Source organism: Pleurodeles waltl, chromosome 3_1 (genome assembly GCF_031143425.1).
Source record: "Pleurodeles waltl isolate 20211129_DDA chromosome 3_1, aPleWal1.hap1.20221129, whole genome shotgun sequence".
Lineage (NCBI taxonomy): Eukaryota > Metazoa > Chordata > Amphibia > Caudata > Salamandridae > Pleurodeles > Pleurodeles waltl.
The window spans coordinates 462762759-462784433 of record NC_090440.1 but is presented as its reverse complement, the minus strand read 5'-3'; the positions used below and the strand labels follow the sequence as shown (position 1 = coordinate 462784433).

Sequence of the window (21675 nt, the reverse complement as noted above, 5' to 3'; positions counted from 1 at the left end):
CATTGACTGTGGGAAAGGCAGACTCCGAGTCTGCCTGTGTGCATGTTCTGACTGTGAGCAGGTTGTGGCTTGGTTTTGTTTCTGCCCCATATCATATTCCGTGGTGTTCTCTGGTGTTGAGAACCACCCGGACTGTAGCTGAATTGTTCATGCATCACTGTCTATGTGTCAGTGTCACTGATAGCTGTTTTATGTGCTTGGCCTCACCACCAGCTCTAAATTTTCCCATGTGTTTTCAGCTTGGGTTGATTTCAGGAGTTCCGCCTTACAGTGCACTAATTGATCCTACCTTCTCCACCCCAGAACTTCACAGAGTTTTTAGAGAACTCCATGGAGTTCCGCAGAGTAGAACTCCATGAGCTCTGCCCACCATTAGTCTGAGGATGAGTATCAGTGGCAGTTGTTTGATGTCAAGAGGGCTCTCCTGGTTTATATAGCCTGAACTCTGTCTTTCCATAAATTTGATTCCTTGTTTGTTTCATTTGGAGCTTCTTCTAAGGGTGATAAAGCTTCCTCTTTGCAAATTAGTAGGTGGATCAAGCAGTTGATATTGCTAGCCTATGCATTATGAGGAGTTCCTCCTCTAGTCAGAGTTTAGGGCTGAGCCACCTGTGGGGTGTTAGCTACCTACGCTGAATTGAGACGGGTTTCCATTGATGAAATTTTTGGGCAACCACTGTGAACACCTTTGTTAAACATTATCAGTTGTGAGATGTGTTGCATGAAACACCTAATTTTAGAGTGTGTGTGTTTCAGTCAATTGTGTCTTGAGGTAATGATCCTGATCAGCTGAATAAATCACTATGGGGTACAGTAGTCTTATGAGTGTCTCTCTGCATTGATTTGCCTTCGGTTTGAATATGAAGCTGGCTGTTTGTTGCTTGGGTTTTCCTCACTTGTGATGAAGGGGAAGAGGAGAAGGGGGAGCTGAGAGTGATGTCTCATTAGCTCCTGCTAATCTTCACTACTCCTATTCCTGTTATCCTTCTCACATTCATCATGCCTTTCCCTCCCTCCTGGATGGCTGGCTTTCAGATGAAGAGGCTTGGTAGCTCAGGAGGAATGCTGGGTATAGACTGCCTATATAGGTTGTAGTCCGCGGGGGAGGGTGATAGTATCAATATTTTTCTGTTCTGTTTTCTGTTGGATGAGGTAAAGTAAATGAATGCTAACAGGTATATGTTCTACTAGTTTCAAGTACTTTTGTTTCACGTGCTTTTAATGAGCAACTGTCTTAATTTTACAATATTTTAATTTAAAACTAATTGAATGTTGTGAACTATTGTTTGATCAACAATCACAATGGCTTAACTTTAATTGTGAAGCATTTTATTAACAATTACATTCAAATATTAATGTAAATCATATATTTTCTACGAGAGTATTTTAACAGTTCAGAGTGTATGGATTCATTAGACTGTTGTGAGTTAAGAAAAGTCTTTGAGTTGACAATAATTATTCCAAAAATATGTCTTTTTTGCAGGGCAGCTACTGAGGCGCTTGCAGCATTGTTAAAATCAAGTAAGTTGACTATGTGTTCTATTACATATGATGTAAAGAGTAATTACAAGGTCTGATTCCCAATTTCCATTTGCTAATAAGAAATATTAGAAACAGTCAACCATACTCATAGAATAAGGCACCATGTTGAGTGGAGCAGAATTAGCCACAAAACACTTTCACAAGCTGGAGAATTGAATCAAGATAAAAAAGAGGTGTTTTCAAAGCCTGGGATGGGTGAAAACAAACAAAAAACAGATAGTAACCACATACACATGCCTTATCCAAAGAGCTTCCCTGTAAAATTCGTTCGAACGGCCTTTGTACTGAGAATAGAGAAATGGCTTTGTCTCCTGTATTCAATAACAATTCTACCACAGCACAAAATTTCAGAATGAGCTTTTTTTTTCCCGAAGGGAACAAAGCATATTAGAAAAATGATCCCACTGGGCTAAATAAAGGGAATGAATCACGGTTCCAGTATTTTGTACAGCGAGAAAAATGGTGCGTGGGGTCTGTTCCCTGCAGGTAGTGGCCTGGCCTTCCTCTTTCAGTGTTGCCAAGTCGTACTTAGGTAATTTCTGGTAAAGGCGATGACCGTAATGGCTTCCCAGCTTTTGACAGAAAAACCAGGAAGGGATGGCAACGGTTTGTTCTGATCAGAACTTTTGACCAGGAGAAAGATTGTTCTTTCTATAGGTAAAGATTGCAAATGTGGCTAGTCGAATTTTACTTTCAGGGTTTCAACATTAGATCATTGTGTACATGGTGACAACTAGATGGACCTCGTGTCTTCTTTTAGCTAGAAGCAATACAGTACCGAACAGACTGCAATAATCTTTCGATCAGCTAAGACCCAATTTTGAGAACTCTTTTTGAAAATTTCCTTTTACTTTGACACTTAAACCCTTTTTATTTTACTCATTTCGTACTTGGCACTTTTGTTTTTTTGTGGGGAAAAATATCAAGTATATCTCATATTTTTTACGTTTCCTCCATTTACGCTTTTGCATAATTTTCGTACTCGAGAGACTAGCTTGCAGTAACTATAAAAATGGATGTGTGCTATTGCTACATGCGTTCTAGTTGCAGTGTTCAATGTGTGACTAAAACCTGTATGGAAAATATATTAGGCAAGTATCTGACGACTTTTGTATGTAAGGGCATAACCCATGTACAGTTTTAAGACTGGCTACCACACAAATGTATATGCTGTACTATGTACATTTTTATTGAAAATGATGTCTTTCCACACATGGAACTAATTCCACCGGTTTGTTTACAACTGCTTAGAGCTCATTCTTGTCGCATGTAAGTTTCCATTAATTGTAGTTGACTTTTTTTCTCCTGGTACTTCTCTGTGCTTCCTGACCACTGTCTGCTTTCTGCCCATATGTATACGCCCAGAGAGTTGGCTTAAGGTTAGACTTCCACAGTGATTAACTTATTTCTTTTTTTCTCAAACTGTTTTTATTTGTATTGATTAAAACAAATACAAAGAGGGACTTTGCAATGCAATAGTCCATGGCTTCGTTGGTCAACATTAGGCTATTGTAAAGCTCAGCATATCATCGCAATTGCATATGAAGAGTGACCTTTCATATTACCCTAATCATCTGCAGTGCATCAACATTTAGGTATTAAGCAGAATTCATACTGTACTCTACATCCCTTCCCTCCCCGGCAGTCAGTCAAGGAAGAAACCCTTTGAGAAAGTAGGGGGAAGAGTTGCATATGTAACCATCCCATGGTAGAATCACCCTTATGGATCCCAAAATTTAAAAGGGGAACAAATTACAAATGGGGGAAGGTGTAGAAACTTAGCTAACTAATAAACTATGCATGTCGAGTATGAGCGTATATGAGTCATTCCTATTGGGTGGTGTTGAGGTTGTGTTTGATTTAATACCTTATTGTAGTCATTCTGTATTGTGGCAGTGCAGTGGGTATAAGTATCTTATATCTGGAACAGATGGAGAGCTCTTGTGAGTGTAGGGCAGGAAAATAGGTGACTGCCAACAGATAGATATCTTACCAACAGGCCCCAAATGAATTCAACATTTTTGCTTGTGCTTGTAATTTTATCTGTCAAACGTTCCATGGTGATGCCTTGCTAAAGGCACGCATGCCACTGCGATATTGAAGGGACAGATGTTCCCTTCCAGGCTGCAGCAGGGCTATCTTGACCTCTCCCAAACACAGCCACATAATTGATCTATCCCCTGCTGTCTGGTGTTTGAGAGTAGGGTCCCGCAAGCCCAGCAATGTGAATTCTAGAGATTGTGGGAGAGGGTATCCCAAGATGTTTTTCATCTGAGCAAGTGTTTCCACCCAGTATGGCTGAATTGTGGGGCAGTCCCACTATATATGACGGAAGTCCCCCAGCAACCTGCAGCCTCTCCAGCATCTATCAGATGAGTTCGGGAAAATATTATGCAATTTAGCTAGGTGGACATACCAATCATAGAGGACCTTGTAGTGAACTTCCTGAATGCCCATTGATCTATTGATCTCTTGCTAGGGTCTGCCATTGCTCTGTAGATATCTCCCTCCCTAGGATCTGGTCCCAGAGCTGTCTTAGTGCAGGGGGTGTGCCAGAGGAAGTCAGGAGCGCATACAGAAAGGAAATAGTCCCCTTGGTTCCTGTCTGTCTCTGTACAAACTTTTTGAGCTGGGATAGTTCCCTTGTGGCCGCTTATTTGATCGTGGAGTCAGATACCCAGTGCATAAGTTGGTTGTAGTGATATAGCAAGGTTGCTGATAAGTTAAAGTTTTGTCAACAGTTCTCAAACATAAGAGTGTCATTGCCGTGGAATAAGTCGGAAATTGTGTGACAGCCCCTTTTTTCCAGATGTCAAAGGGTCCAGTGTTGAGGGCTGGGGTGAGCTCTTTATTAAAATGTGTGGTAAGGGGAAGGATTTCAAAGCATGTTAAATGGCCACTTCGTCCCACGCTTTCAATGTTATTTTAGTCAGGGTACTCAGGTATGCGTTGGGGGGGCGAGTTGCTCTAGGCTTCCAAAATAAGTCCCAAATCGTTTTTCCCACAACTGCTCTATCCGTATGGATCCAGTGTTTGTCCGATTCTTGTAGTGACAATTCAGTGATCACTCTCAGTTGAGTTGCTTTATAGTAGAGCGGAAAGTTGGGTAGTAATAATCCTCCCTCCTAATGGGGTAGAGTTAGTAGGTTATTCGAGAGCCTCACCCTCTTTTTCCACCAGAAAAATTATGTGAGCGTTGTTCGGAGCATTGTGAAAAACTGCCTATTGATTTCCACTGGGAGCCCTTGGAAGAGGTATAAGAGGCGTGGTAGGACCGTCATTTGGATGGCATTTATACATCACAGCCATGAGATATATGGGGGGTCCAGGCTTTCAGATCTTGTTTTAGTCAGCGTAGGAGTGGGGGGTAGTTGGTTCTATAGAGATCTTCTACTCTTGGTGTAAGGTTGATCCGTAGATAAGTAATCTCCTTTTTAGCTATACGAAAGGGTGTATTATTGATCAGGTCCCCCAATTCTCTAGGTGTGATCATCAGGTTGAGTAGAAAGGACTTATTGAGATTTACTTTAAATCCTGCCACCTGTTCAAATTATTTTAGCTCAGCCTGGACTGCTTGCAGTGATGTATAGGGGGAGCTCAAAGTAAGCAGCACATCATCTGCAAAGAGTGAGATTTTATGGGTTAGTGTCTCAAAAGGTATGCCCTGTATATCCGGTGACTCTCTGATTCTAGCTGCAAAGGGTTCAATTCTGAGTGCGAACAGAAGCAGAGATAATGGGCACCTCTGTCTTCAACGGTGCTCCAGCATAAAGAACTGAGAGGCTTGACCATTTATCAGGACTCTCGAGCGGGGATCAGCATGTATAGCCTGTATTTGATTCCTAATTCTTTCCCCAAACCCTAATTGTCTCAGTGTCTGGAATAGGAAAAACCAATCCACCTCATCAAAAGCTTTTTCAATGTCCAGAGCCAGGAGGATTGCTGGTATCTTTTTCCTATTCACTTTTTCTATTAGGTGTGTCACCCTCTGAAGATTATCATGGGTCTGCCGGCCTTTTATGAATCCTGACTGATCTGGGTGGATTAGGTCCAACATAAGGTCCTCAAGTCTAGTAGCCAGTATTTTTGTGTATATTTTAACATCTTCGTTGAGTAAGGCTATTGGTCTGTAAGAGGAGCAGGTCGTCAGGTACTTACTTGATTTGGTTATCACTGTTATTGAGGCTTCACCCATCGACGAGATTACTGCACTTGTGTCTGCAAAGGAGTTAAAAAGAGTCGTCAGATGGGGGACTGGGTCGGTACCAAAGGTTTTATCAAAATGAGCCGTCAGGCCATCTGGGCCGGGGAATTTATTAAGCTTGATAGAGTCTATAGCCTGCTGAACTTCGTCTGGCCTAATGGGTTCCTCAGGTTCTTCCTGTTGTGCTGGGAGGAGTGTAAGTAGTTTAGTGTTAGCCAGGTAGTCTTCTTACAGTTGCCGGGACCCCGGGTCTTTACAGTATAGTGTCTTATAGAAGTCTCTGAAGGTTTTTACCTTTCCCTCTTCTGTGTGAATCATTGTCCCCGGTATGGCTTGGATTGGCCCAATGTAGTCTTTTTCTTGTTTTTTTCAAAGTTGGAAGGCTAAGTGTTACCTATGTTGTTTCAGAGTTGGCAGGCTAAGTGTTACCTATTTTTGTTACCTATTTTGTTTCCTTTTCGTACGCTGTCTGTCTGAGGCGTAATAATGTAAGCTCAGCATTAATGGCATAAATAGCGAAACTTTACCCCTTAGTGCTCTAACTTTCCGCTGGAGGGCAAAGGTATGGGAGTCTTTATAGGCCTTTTCCAATTTTATAAGTTTGGCCTCTAGTGTTAGTTGCTCCTTGCTTTTCTGCCTCATTAGGGTATACATTTCCCTCTTATCACTGCCTTGAAGGCATCCCAGGTATTGGACAAAGAGGTGTCTTGTGGGTCATTCTGTCAGAAATATTCCCTGATAGCTAGTCTAAGTTCGTTACGGAGAACGCTGTTTCTTGTCACTGGAGTCGACAAGAACCATTGGCCGAAAGCAGCTCTCGGTCCAGGCCAGTCTAGTGTGACTTCCACCATTGCTTGGTCTGAGATAGTGATAGCGTGAATAGTGGCTGAGTGAATGTCCTGTTGTAGTGTTTGGCACACAAATACATATTCTATTCGGGAATAGGTCCTATGGGAATGTGAGAAATATGTGTAGCATTTAGTGGTGGGGTGGGCTATACACCAAGCGTCTAAAAGCCCTAACTGCGTAACTTCTTGCTGTAGGGAGCGAGTGAATGTTCCTGTTTGCGACCTCTGTGGATGGTTACTATCTAGCTTGGGTTCCCAAACTAGGTTAAAGTCTCCAAGTATTATTGTCTTCCTCGTCGGCGAACCCCGCCAGCTGATTAAGAAATGCAGTTATAAATTCTGACTGGTGTGTATTTGGATCATATACTACAGCTATGGTACAGCATCGCCCCGCACCGTTCCTTTCATCATCAACATCCTTCCCTCTTTGTCTGTCTTAATCTGTGTTGTGTGAACCGAAAGGGAAGAGTGAAACAGCAAGGCTACCCCATTACTCTTGGTTGTGGCTGATGATCTATAAGTCAAGGAGTAAGCCTTATGTTTTAACCTGTGCCATTCTGATCTTTTCATATGAGTTTCCTGTAAAGCCACAATGTCCAACCTACGATCGAGTAGATATTTCCATATTGTAGTGTGCTTGTGGGGGGAGTTGAGGCCTTTAAGATTCCAGGTACCTAGTGTAACTGCCTTGGATAGGGGAAGAATCTTCCTTCTGAAGTGCAATGGTCCTGCAGGTGATGAAGTTGAACAGTGATTCACTCCCCTTAACTGCCTCTGACCCTGCTTCCCCTGTCTCATCCCCCTTCCACTCCTTCCTAACCCACCTCCCTAGACTTGCAATAATAAACCATTTAAAACTTAAAAACTGGAACATACTGAGAAAACAAAGCTCCTCATTAATAGATGAAGTAAACCTTTGTGGTATCATTCCTGGGGACTTCGGTCTAGTTTTGCATTTACTGCTGAAGATAACGTAGATGCGTAACAAGACACAGGTTTTAGTTAGTGGGGTTCTTCCAGGTTCAGAAGCGGTCTAGAATATCGATCAAATTGGGAGCACCATACGGGGTCAAAACTCCCTCCCTGGAGCCTCCATCCATCACTCTGAGAAGGGAGACATGGGGCTAGTTCCAACCCTTAATGTTCCTTTTCCTATTTGGTTGGGATTGATGGTCCCCTCCGGACCAGCCTCCTGCTTACAGTGTCTTGCTCTTGCTGACGCCTTTTGTTCACTAGCCCGTTCGTTGTCCTTTACGTTGCTGTTGCCACTGTCCACTTGTCGTTGTCTGTGGATGGCCCAGAGGTCGGCTGTTTCTTGCTTCAGTTTCAGCACTGGCGCTTGGAGCAGTGATCCCTAGACAAGTTGCTGCGTCTTCCAGGTCTGTAAAATGGTGAGGATTATTGTGAAAATCAAAGGAAATGCTGAATGGATATGTCCATCTGTACCTTACCCGTTCCTGTCTCAGGTAATCTGTGACTGGCTTAGATCACATTCTCCTCATCAGAGTGGTTGGTGACACATCCTGAAATAAAGAGCATTTTACTCCCTGGAAGAAAATCGATTTGCGTTTGCGGGATTCTAGGAGGATCTTCTCTTTGACTTTAAAGGAGTGCAGTTTGGCTAAGACATCCCTGTTTCGCCCCCGTCTTTTAGTCTTTGTGGGCCCACTCTATATACCCTCTCCACTTTCACTTCTGGCTGGTGGTCTCCGAACATGTTGGAAAAGAGCCCAACCACGAATGCCTCCAAATCCGACCCTTCTTCTCCTTCCTCCAGGCCTCTAATACGAATGTTATCCCATTGATAACGGTTCTCGAAATCTTCACACTTAAGGATGGGAGCCTGTAGTTGGGTGTGGATCTGCGTGGTGTCCTTTTCCAGTGGCGCCACATGCTTTTCAAGCTCGCATAGCTAGCTTCCAAATACATGGTGCGGGATCCGATTGCCTTAATGTCTGTCTGAATCACAGATAGTCAGGTCTTAACATCTGCCTTCAGGGTGTCTAGAGATGTATTCATGTCTGTGCTTAGCTCCTCCCTAAGTTCTGTTTTAAAATCTTTGAGGGATGTGAGAAGGTCCCTTTTTGTCAATGCAATTCCGTGTTCAGTCTCTCGGTCCCATTCTGGTGGCTGGGCAAAGTAGCCAGTGACTTTATAGCCCAACCTGCTATTTTTCACTACTCTCTTTGGGGCCTTGTGCCTCGCCGTGTTCTCACTGGTAAGGGGAGGGCCAGGGCAGCACTATAGTTCCAGTTAGTGGCCCAAATACCCCTACTTTGAACCGTTCGGGGAGTTCAGGTTTTCCAGGGACCAGGGCAGCTCTTTAAATCTCATTCAAAGCTATCTCAAGGTGCAGCATGGTTGTAACTGAACCAATTATTGTTTACAGTCTCTCCGTCATTCCACTCCTGATGGCACACCACTTCAGGTTGTTTGGAGGCCCCATGTGGTGCGCCTGGTAGCTCTGGATGCACTGTCCCTGGGTGTCCCAGCTAGCCTTGTGGTTGCTACAGGCCATGTTGTTATTCAATGCACCTCCGTTATACAGGTCCTCATCTGTTCCTGTGCCCCCCCAGCCCTTGGTGAGCACATGAGGTGTGCCAGGCATTCCTGGGTATGCTGGCAAGGCCCGCCCCCCCACTGCGTGAGCAAATCGGTGCTTCCCAACTATTTACCCGGTCAGGGTCCCAAAGGCTGCTGCCATATTGAGGTCAGGCAGAATCATACTCCTCCGTCTCTCCCCGTTTGCGCATCTCCTTCTCACCTCCTTGGGTGTTGTTCCCTGTTCCTATTCTTGAGCAGTTGCATGTGTCCTCCCCGGCTACTGCTGATAGCTCGTCGTCTGTGGCAGTCCCTGTGTCCGCCATTCCCCGCTGCCGGCCTCCTCTGATTTCCATCTCATACCATCTTCTTTTGAAGTGGTTCGGGCTGTTAGTGGCTTCACCTTAGCTTCCGGTCACTGTCTGCGGACTGAGGGGAACTGCATTTGTGTTCTGGAAGGAGCCTGTGTCTCTGTTTGAGCAGTTTAATGTGGAGCCACTGTGAATCATGTCCCGGCGGCAATGATGGTTGGCCACGCCCGCATTAGCTTATTTCTTACAAACCCCTTTAGTCATTCCTTGTCTCAATTGTTCTAATGTTTTGGATTGGTCCATGGCATCTTACATTTTTTGCAGTTCCATTGTGCATAAAGGGTTAGAAAAAAAGTAGTCCCTCTCTGAGAATGCCAAGAAATTCTGCCCTGAAGAAGGAGCTTTATGTCAATATCTCTACAATCATTTGGTATCCCCATTGAAAGTAGCGGTACCTATGTATTCCCTGGGATAGCAGCGAGTCTGAGCAGCTAGGGGCTGACCTGTGTTCACTCCACCTTCAGTGAGAGCTTTGTTTCACAGAACTGTGGTCTCCAGGTATGGTGTAAACCCGTCTGAAAGTGTTTGAGTATTGGCATCAATTATTTGTTGCCTTAATAAAACTTGTCAGTTAATCTGACTTGCAGACAGCTTGGGTAGTATTATCATTTACTGCATTTAAACTGCTTTTAATTTAACCCATTATCATGTTTAATGAATCCACAACATTATTTTCTTCGATGAAAGAGTGTGCGCCTCTTATTTTATTTGATCTGTGTTAGATCTGACAGTCTTTGGATTTCTCCTGTTATGCTAGAATTTGTTTTTGTTGGTTTTAGAACTCTGTGCAGTTTACCACTGCTAACCAGTGCTAAAGTGCTTGTTCTTACCCCTGTTCTTACCCCTTTAAACGTGTCAAAATTGCCTTACACCTAATTGGCACATTTTACTTATAAGTCACTAATAAAGTTGTGCTACTTGTATCCAGGGCATGTACATTAAATGCTACTAGGTGGCTTGCAATACTTATGTAGCTCTTTTAAATCATGTCCTAGGCATTGCAACCTGTGTGCAGTTTTAAACTGACAGTTTAACCTGCTCCTGTGCCTTTAAGTGATATCAGAGTGCACTCCAGAAAATTGAGAAACCTGACGTTTTGGACTTTGTGATTGTGTCAAGATCTTGCTAAGTGAGACAACCGCCAATGTGAAGCTCAGATGAACCTGACTTTTCACACTACAGCAACCACCAGCAGCCCAAGATCTGCAGTTCTCACTAGTCATAACAGCCCACAGTAACTACCAACACAAAGCTTGAGCAGCAGCCGTCCCCAATGCCCAACAGGATCTTCGTGCTACAAGATGTCCGTCCACGACACCAGGCCTGCTCTTTGTGTTACATCAATGACCATCCACGCCGCTCTCCTGGGACCTCCTCCATTGTAACCTGGACTTCTCATGCTAAGGCTATCATCGTCCCTGTATCCAGCCCGCACTCCATCATGGTCAGCTTGAACTTGTGACTTTTTCCTAGTCACGCACAAAAAGATAACCACAAGTGGATGTGGGTACTTTTGGGTGCTCTAGTTACCCACATCTTTGAAATTGCATAACTCTGGTTCTATTGATTGTTTTTTCATTTTGGTCTCCTTTTGTTTGTTTTATTTTATTATATTTTCCTAAGTTGATGTGGGATTGTTTTTGTTGTATTACTTTACTTCTGTTTGTAGGCTGCATGAATACTCTACAAATTGCATCTAAGTTAAGCCTGACCATTTTTGTGCCAATCCACCACAGGGTTAAGCACAGGTTAATTTAGTGACTTTTCTGGTTCACCTTGACATGGATTGTGGTTGTTGCTTGAGCAAGGTTAACACAGCCCCTTTCATGTAACACCAAAATCACAGATATATAATTTAATGCCAGATCTGACCTCCTGTTAAAATTTCCTTAGTTTTTGATCTGGCAAATTTTTAGGGATTGGTGGAACTTGCGGTCTTTCACTCTGCAGAATTCCACAGAGTTAAATGAAATCTCAGCAAGATTCCTCGGAGTTCGGCCAACAGGCAGAAATATGCATGTTGCACTACTTGCTCTGCAATGTAGTGGCAGTAGCTTGAGCACCACAAAAAAATCAGCACACACTACACCATGCAATGCACAAGAGCAAGCAACCATTCAAGTTGATTTTGCTGCTACTCAAGTAGAAACTGTACTCAATTGGCAGCAACTCTACTCGAGAACCAGCCATCTGACTGCACGTCCGCTCATGACTGCCCATGTTAGAAAATGGCACGGAGGAATACCAAATCTTGCTTCAGCACACATTTTTGAATGCTTGCAGGAATAAAACTGGCTATTGGTGGAATGTGGCCCCAAATCTGCTTTACAAGAGTAATGAGGCATCGCCAAATTCTGTCAATTCCACATAACTGAAACATTCCAGCTACTTCTACTTTTTTCCTTTTTTCCAAATTTAAGTTTACCTCACCTCCTCTTTGCTGCAATAGGGATGGAGCTTATCAAGGTGAATGACCTTAGCAAGGCTGAGTTGCAGAGACTCTGCAAGGAGAGGGAGCTGAATTCAGGAAGGAACGCTACAAAGGTGGAACTCTAGGCAGCCCTCCATGCCTAGAGGAGGTCAAGAGGGTGGCAACCTTGATGAGGAGGAAGTAGACTTAGAGGAGGAAGATGAGGAGGGCCTGGCCACAGACCTGAGCTTCAACAACCTGAGAAGCATGAGGACAAATTGATGGCAGACATGGAGCCCCCTGCCAAGGTGGGGAGCAGTGTGTCCCCCTAAGACCTCTACCCTGAGCAGCTGGTGGACAGGAAGACTGAAAAAGAGAGTTCAGGCTGTAGCTGAACACATCTAAAATGAAGAAGAGGAAGCTGGCTCTGGAGGAAAAGAGGTTAGCTCATGAGAAAAACCTGTAGAAGCTATGCTTGAAAGCCAAAGAAGCAGCAGCAATGGTGGCAGCAATCCAGTTCCCTATGAAGAGGTGAGGGTCTGCATACCTCAAGATCTGGTGTTAAGGATTGGAGAGTGAGCCCTGTAAAAACACACGTCCCCTGTGGGGACAAATACCATTTTTACCTTAGAGGTGGGGATCAAAGGAGGTACACTCCAATTAAAGCCATTTTACTTGCAATTTCTGGGCTGGGCCCTGAGAAGTATAACATCAGGTTCAGGGACAGCCAGACACTGCCAAACTAGTTTTCTAGGACCAGAGTGTCTATAAAGGAATATTGTAAGAGTCCCAAAACAGTGGTCCTGGTTCCCACCAGAATAAAGAGGAGTGAGAAAAATAAAAAGACATTTTTTCTAGGCCCCTAAAGCAGTTTACAGGGAAGGCAGACCAAGCCCCAATCTGACAAGAGTATGGATTATTTAATAAGACAACAGGAAAGTTTGTCTTTGAGTGCAAAGAGTGCTATAAGCATGAGCACCGGAATGGAGATACCGAGTGTCCCACGAGGGCACAAGCCCTCCTCCCCCACTGGTGGGCAGATACATGGGTTTGCCAGTGTAGGTCTCTCAGAGAGATGGTTGCAGTTAAGGCGGGGGTGGAGGGTATCCTGGTGTCCCTGGGTGACAAGGAGATGATACCCAAAGCCCACATGCCTTCTAATACTTCCAAGCACAGGCAGTGGGTAACCACAATTGGCAGAGGTTGGAGGCTCTAAGGGACACTGGAGTCAGCATGACTACTGTAAGGTGTGATCTGGTGTCCTTAGAGTGGGTAATCATCAATACCATCTAACAGTTTGTACTGTCAGACAAGTATGAGAAGTGCTTCCAGTGGCTCTGGGTCCCTTTGAGCGGAGGTGTGTGTGGTCTAATTGTGCCTGAAAGTAACTGTGAGCCCTGCTTTACCTGTACATTGGCTTATAGGCAATGATCTAGAACACACTGTCTGGAATAAAGAATAGCTCATGTCACACCTTGAGATGTTAGTGTTGCTTGAGTGGTGTGCCAGACCACAACATCCGTTGCTGTCAAAGAGAGGAGTCAGGGAGGCCTGGAGCCTGGAAAAATGTCCCTGGCCTCTGCAAAAATGAGGAAGGGCAAGGGGTATGGGAACTAGCACCTGAAAGTCTGATGGTCAAGATTGAAGGAACCTCTGAGGAGACTGCCCTGGAGCCTACCGGGGAAGATATTGCAGCCTTGGGAGACATGCCTGAGCTTGCTCGATAGCAAGGAGATGATGGGCCTACCAGGAAGAAGTTTTGTAGAGCTCAGAAGAAGAAGTGTCCAATTCTGGAAAGCTTGAGGTGACAAGCTGAGGCCCAGACTTCTGGTAACACCTCTAGAGATCACCTGATCTATTGGGAGACTTACCTCCTATATGGTGAGCCTAGGGTTCCTGAGCCTGGAGAAACTCATGTGTTGTGTTGGTGGTCCCCACAGTGCTGCAGAGGCTATTCCCTGGGTCTAGCTCATGACATAGCCCTTGCAGGACATCTGGGACAGGACAGGCTTGTCACCCACCTGTTATTAGCCTCAGATGAAGACAGCTTCAGATACATTCTGCAGATCATGTCCCACCTGCCAGGCCAGTGGGAAAACAGGGAACAATCTGAATGCTTCCCTAGTTCCCTTACCTTCCCTTGGTATCCTCTTTGAAAGTATTGCCATTAATATTGCCTTGCTCCTGGAACCCAAAAATGCCTTAAGATTTAGTTTTACACTGCTCTTGATGGACCATGCCACCACAAACCCTGAGTCCATACCCCTGAGAAATGTGACTGCATCTGCAGTGGCTAGGACCTTGATGGAGATTTTAACCTGGATGGAGTTCCCCAAAGAAGTAGTGTTCAACAGGGCCACAAACTTCATGTCTGCATACATGAAGTCAATGTGGGATGAATATAAGTTATTTATAAATGGTCTTGTTGAGAGATTCAACAAGACCCTCAAAGGCATGATTATAAGTCTGTGTGAGCCCAGGAGGCAGGAGTGTGACGACCTCTTAACATGCCTGCTGTTTGCCTACAGGGAGGTGCCACAGAAGGTAGATTGATTTAACTGATTTGAACTCTGCTAAGGCCACCATGTTAGGGGACCTCTCAGTTTGGTGAAGGAAGCGGGGGAGCAAGCTCACAAGAAGTCCCCCAGGGTGTAGTTAGCTACATTGTGGCTCTCCAAAACTAGATACAACGCTTCTGGAGGAAGGCCACTGACAATCTGGAAAACAACCAGGAGGTCAGTCAGCTCTGGTATGAGCAGAATGTCACACTAGGTAAGTTTCAGTCTGGATTGAAAGTGTGGGTAATGGAGCATATGGAGCCCAGGGCCGTCCAAGACTGTTGGTCAGAGCATTATCAGTAGGGGTAGGGGGGACTTTTTAAGTCAGCTATCAGAATTGGAGGAATTTAATCTTTGAATGTTGAATTACTAATAAGTTACGCCGCTCTACTCCACCGTCAGGATTAATTATTCAGCATTGCTTTGGCTGTATTTGTAGCACCCAGTCATGGTACTGAGGTTAACTATGCCTTCAGGGTGCAACAGGGAGTAGTGGTTTGGGAGGGATGAAGAAGAGCTTATAGACTGGCAGGTAGCTGGTGACTAGTGGCCATTTACTCTGTTACGATGCAGTCCCTAGTGTTTATTATCCCAGGATCATTAAACGGAGATCGTCTTATTAATTTTATTGCATATTATTCCATAATACAGTAATACCATGCAAGGTGAGTGCAGTCTTGAGGATAAATCTTGCAGTGTTTCAAGGGTCAATATATTTCACCATTTCAGACTTGTGTTTATAAGAAACAGGTGTGTTCTTCCTGTAGACAGGGTATAAGAGAATGAGGTTGGGGTTAGTGTATCTGGTTGCTGTGTGCCCCCTTCAGTCATAGGGAGGTCACTGGGAGGTGAGGGACACCACCTCTGGCCTCTGGGATCCTCTTCCCTCACCAGGCTAGGACTCTGCTGGTTCAGGTCTGCCAGGATGCTTGCTGTATCCAGCAGGGAGGCACTGTCTCCAGCAGCCTCTCCTGAGGGCAGTGCAAAGCTATTCCCTGGTCTGGAAAATTAGGGCAGAGGGAGGACAATCTTGGGGGCACTGGGAAGGGTGTAGGATGGTGGTGATTCCCCAGGTCTGGGCGCTGCCAGCAAGGCTGGAGATGAACCAGGTCTGAGGGCCAGAGGGTGCACCATGGGGCTCAAGGATGTGTCCCTTCACAGGATGTGCAGGATCACACAGCTTGACATGGACACCAGGCACTTGGCTGTGACATGGGTGGCCATCCTCAGAAAGCCCCGCCCCCTAACTGAAAGGCACCTGTGTAGCTCTGTTTTCCCAGTGGAAGTGCTGCATGGAGGGCACAGGGCACTTTACTCCAGAGCTTGCACCTGCGGAGCCTTCCTCTGTACAACCATGTTTTGCCAGTGAGGAGCATCCCAGCCCTGGGTGTGACTGAAGCCAGTCTGCCCTGTGGTTGCATAAACATTGACAAAGGGAGCCCATTACAGTTTCACCCTCACACAAGGATGTAGTCTGCAGGAGTGCTAGATGCTGCTGACTGTGACTGGAAGCCACATTCATTCATTGAGAATGCAAGCAGTAGTGCAGCAAACAAGTGTGCACAAACTAGGACCCTACTCTGTGTATCTTGGGTAGGAGTGGGCAGAACTCTATGTTACTCAGTGGAATTCCGCAGAGTAAAACTCCACGAGTTCCACCCACCCCACATTATGAGGTGACAGAGATTAAAAGGGAAGTCACCTACTTGGTGGGCCTCAGGACCCCAAGAACCCATTAAGGGTACTACATGTCAATCACCTCAAACCACAGTATAAGAGGTCTAAAGTCACCGTGCTGCTGGTGACAGATGATGGGGTGGAAGAGGAGAATGAACCTCTCCCTCACCTCCTATCTTTGACTGAGCAGATGGGTCGGTGGAAGTTGTCAACCTCTCACCTAACCTGACCCCAGAACAGCAGAGGGACTGTCGCCAGTTCTAGGCGCAGCTTGTCTCCCTGTTCTCCCTCACTCAGACATTTGTGTATACATGTCATCAATACTGAGACAGCATGCCTGTAAAGATAAAACCTACCCAGTGATTGACAAGGTGTGGGCTAGCATTAAGGAGAAGGTCTCCAGAATGCTTGAATTAGGTGTAATTGAGCAACCCATCCAGTAGTCCATGGTTCAGCCTAGTGATGCTGGTACCCAAAGCCACTCCTCTGGTGGCTACCCTAGAACTCAGATTCTGTATACATTACAGAGGACTCAACTCAATTACCAGAACTGATGCTCACCTCATCCTTGAGATCACAAGCTCATTGACAGACTGGGATCTTCCAAGTTCCTGAGTACATTTGATGTCACATCAGGGTACTGGCAGATTTTCCTGACTGAGGGGATAAAGAGAGGAATGTATTCTCTTCTCCCAGACAACCACTTCCAATTCTGGGTAATGCCTTTGGATTGAAGAATGCTATTGCCACCATTCAGAGTTTGTTTAACAGGGTCCTAGCTGCAATGGAGGCATTCAGTGATGCCTACCTGGATTACAGCTCAGTTTACAGCTACAACTGGGAGGACCACTTGTTCCACCTCCGGTAGGTGCATCAGGCTTCTGCAATAGGCAGGTCTGGATATCAGAGTCTGGCCTGACTATGAGAAACAGCAGATGCCAGATAGAGCTGAATTATGTTGTATGGAACTCCTATTGGGTGGGGCCAAGATTGAGACTATCCTAGCCTGGGAACCCCCTAAACTACAACTGAAGTGAGGGCCTTTCTGGGCCATACTGGATACTGTAGTTACCCACTTAACTAAGCTGACATCAAAAAAGCTGCCCAAGATGTGATCTGGACAGAAAACTGCAAGAAAGATATTGACACCCTCAAGAAGGCCATGTGCTTGAAACTTGTACTCAAGGCCTCTGATTTCTCCCAGAAATTCATAGTGCTCATAGATACGTCAGAGCATAGGTGGAGTGCTATAGAAAGAGAAGCTTGTGCTGCAGTTGGGGCACTGAATGAGCTAAGACCAAAGCTGTATACGACTCATGGCCATATTCAGACATATCACATGCAAATTAGGGGTGAGAATCCCAAACTGTTGAGGTGGTCCATCTCCCCTCAGGAAATGAACTTTAATGTGGGACACTCCATTGTTGATGGCCTGTCCAGATTCTTCAACTTTAGTAATGAGGAATCCATTGAGAGTGAGTAGTTCTCCCCACTTTGAGCTGGGGTGGGACACATGTTACACCTGACAGTCTGAGAGTGAGTCTTCCTTTAAACTTTTTGCCTTCACTCCTTCTGTTTTGATGACATGTGTTTTTGTTTGCCTTAGGACTACTGCTAACCATTGCTAAAGTCCTTATGCCTTTAAACATGGTAAAACCCTTTTACACCCAGTTAGCACATTTAACATACTTAAAAGTCCCTAGTAAAGTGCTAATATGTGTACCAAGCACCTGTAAATTAAATGCCACAAGGGGGCCTACAGCACTTATTGTGCCAGCCATGTACGTAGCTCTTTTAAAACATGTCTCAAGCCTGCCAATGCATCGAGTGTGCATTGTTAACTGCCAGTTCGATCTGACAAAATACACATCTTGCCAAGCTCAAAACTCCCTTTTTAATACACATAAGTCACCTCTAAGGTAGGCCTTAAGCATGGATACATTGTATTCAAAAAGTTGAACCATATATTTTGAAGACTTGCATGTTCTGGTAGTGAAAAACTCCTAAATTCTTTTTTCAGTAGTGTGAGGCCTAACTCTTTCTTCCATGGCATGGGATGACATTGGGTTATCATATTACATTTAATAAGTGATAATGTTTGTTTGGAAAAAGGTCGAAATGTCATGTTCGGTCTTTAGAGAATGTTAATTTAAATTTGTCTTTAATGGTAAATTTTAATTTAAAGTCACAATTTTATAAATACCACTTTTAGAAAGCTGACATTTTCTTGTCCAAACCGTTTGGGGCCTGCAGCCTGTATCCTTGGTCACATGGCTAGGTGTAGTTGGCAGTAAGCCCTTGTGTAATCCTCCCAGACAGTGACATAAAGGAGAACTAGGTGTTAGCAGTATAGGCCATCTTTCCAGGATAAGATGGATTTAGTTGTGCACAGTCCCACTTACATTTCAAAGGTGTTGCTTCAGCGCATTCAAAAAGGACTTCACACTAGCCTCTTGTCACCCCAAACATCCTCGAACCAGGGAAGTGAGGAAGGACATTCCAGAACCATCTGTGGTGGGAAAACTCCAGAAGTTTCTTATACTTTAAAGGTGGCACCAGGTATAAAAATAAGACCTCATACCCCATACTTTAATACACTCTTGGACCCACAGGTAGTACAGAAGAAGGACTCCCCTACTGCCAGAAGACTGCCCTTCGGCTTGAGGCCTATCCCCTCTTTGAGAAGGAAGACTGGACTCTCTCCCTTCATCACAGGCGGAGTCACTCCAGGGGTCAGCTAACTGACCACCTTTTCTGAGCTACAGCAACACAACAAGCTCTCGAGGTCCCCCTGTTACTGTCCAGTTGACCTGCTGCAACTGGACCTGCCTTCACCTGCAACTGGAGCTGCCTGAGCTCCGCTGGCCTCTGCTAGAATTTGTCCTTCATACCCGAGAAGTGCCCACCCATATTGTGGGCCCTTGGTTGTCATTAGAGAGCACTCCTCTGAAAATAAGGAGAAATCCCGAAGTTTTGGGTCCTTCCATCCTGCAACGACCAACAGTGCAAAGCTCCAGTGAACCAGAGTCTTCACACTGCGGTGACAGCCAATAATCAACGGCAACCCAAAATTTACACTCCTGCTACACGACAGCCCACAGTGACCACCTGGTACGAAGCTCCAGCAATGACCATCTGTGAAACTTGACAGGATCTTCATGCTGCAGAGACAACTGCCCGCAACGCTGTGCCTCCTCTTTCACTGCGGTGACGACCATCTGAGGTGCTCTCACTTACTCCTCTGGGCCTTCTCCACTCACTACTCAAGGTATAGAGTGAAGACAGTACTGCTGCTCCTTTCTAAGGCAAGGAAGGAATCAGAGCTGTTGAAGTGCATGTATGTGTTAGAATCTTCCTACTTCTGGCCCACCCCCTTTTTATCTGTTTCTTCCTTTTGACAATGATCTACACAGTTTATTTCATACTAGGCTTGCTAGGAATCGGGTCTCTGAGTGCTAACTATCAGTCAACGCCCAACTTGGCTGTACTGATTGTTTATGGGCACAGAAATAATAATGTGACCCCTTTTCTCATACATGAATTGGACAGACCACATGGGATGAACAGTTTGTGAGCCAGTAGGGTTCTACTTGAAGAGGACAGTCTCTGCTGGAGCATGTGGTCCATATCAGCAGGGCCAGTGTTGAGGGAAGCTGCTTCATCTTAGCTGCAGGTGGTGAAGCTGAACTTGATCCATATGACTACTGGCTGATGCTCTGCAAATGAAGTGGGACACATACTGGTGTTCAAACACTCTGTTTGACTTTTTATGGTGTGCTGTGAGACCCCTGGATGTTGCACAATTGTTAAAGATGGGAGCTGAATGCTAGATACACTTTTTCAAATGGAGTTGGAACATCACATCTTTTGCTGTAAGCTGTGTGAACTACTCCACTTGTGTGTTTAGGTGGTGGTCTCTGTGTTCTCCTTCTGGTGGGATCCTGTGTATAGTCAAATACACATCATGACTCTCCCTTGGTCTATGTGGACAGTGAGTCCAAGTAATTAATGTGCAGTTCATGGCATGCACTTCTCCAGGCAGAGGGTATAGCATACTGTCAACTCAAAATATCACGGCTCCACCAAGGAAGACATAAGTATTGGCAGGGCACACATTTGACTTGTATGCATTTGCATTTAAAGCCATTGCTTTTGGCTATACCAGTGCTTGGTAAAATGCAATTCTAGTTTGCTGTTTTAGTTGTTCCTCTTGTTTAGAAAATCACTGGTGTTCCTCCTTTTGTGTTCCCCTGTGGGTCTTACTCCTTTGCCTCAAATGGGACAGTCACTTCCTGAGGAATGCCTATCGGCTGTGCTGTTCACACTCTTAACTCTAATGGTAGTTGAAGTGTGAATGCCAGCAGAAGCAGATGGCACAACTCTGGTACCTACTGGTGATTTCCACTAGCAAGTTTCCATTTTCACAAGCTCCCTAATATTTTAGTGACATCACACCCTGATGCTTGTGGTTGCCAGGACATCACTCCTCTTATATATTAAGCTAATTTATTTTCATTTACTTTACTTATATCAATCTTTCTAATTCTGGGTCCTGCCTGGCCCCTATTTTGAAATATAGATTTTTGTCTGTTTTGTTAATTGTTTGTATTGTTTGGCACATCAGTGTTATTCCTCCTGTGACCTTGTTTGAGCGGGATGGTGTCTTTCTAACAGATATTGTGTAGACTGGGCTGCATGCTATCTCAATTCATTGAGTTTTCCGCTCCATTGAGATTGATGGTACCGTCTGCAGACATGCAATTGATCTCCTGGAGAATGCCAGATCTCATCTGTGCTAGCCTGGGTTGTGTGCCCACTTATGCTTAAGGTTCCTTCATCAAATCATTTACTTTGGCAAGTCTCTCTTTTCATTCTTTGACATAGACTAACCCTAAAAGCATCAATGCTTGTCACCTTATAGGATGAAAGTCTGATGTCTTTATCAGATGAAAGTCACTCCCATCATGTATAACTCCATCTAAAGTGCCCTCCTGTAAAAAATTACTTTTACGAGCAGCAGTTTGTTTAATCTTCTGTATAATGAATTATAACAATATTGTCCACAACAAATTGACAATAAAAATACCAATGCCTAGTAAATACAGAATCAAACAGGTTTGACTTTGAGTAATAGTATTCAAAATGTTGTTGCCTATATACTGGACTAAGAAATATACTACAAGAAACAGCATCAGAAAGTGGAATTTCATGGTACGAAACTTGTTGATCTGCAGAGAATGGCATGTGTGCACTTCCTAACTTCAATGTCTTTTGTGAATTCTTGAATTAATGTAGAGTAAACATTCATTGAATAATCTTCATTCATACAGTCTTGGTCTTCATCTATAACTGGTTTAGGTGTTGCATTTACATATTGTACTACAGCTTTCTCTGTGTCAGGAGTAAAATGTATAACTAATGCTTTACCTAATGCTTATGCTATTCCTACAAAAACTATAAGTGGCAGTAAAGTCCCTACAATATATTTCATCTAGTTCTATTAGCATTACACATGTTGTCTCTA

At 44.5% G+C, this 21675-nt stretch overlaps 1 protein-coding gene across 1 annotated transcript in view; it reads left to right on the top strand.

The window, feature by feature from the left end:
* The window catches only part of AGBL1 (AGBL carboxypeptidase 1), a 2739156-nt gene that overhangs the window by 446703 nt on the left and 2270778 nt on the right, over window positions 1–21675 (top strand). The window contains exon 6 of the mRNA XM_069221447.1: window positions 1484–1521. Within this exon, the coding sequence (XP_069077548.1) occupies window positions 1484–1521 (38 nt within the window). The remainder of the gene's footprint in view (window positions 1–1483; window positions 1522–21675) is intronic.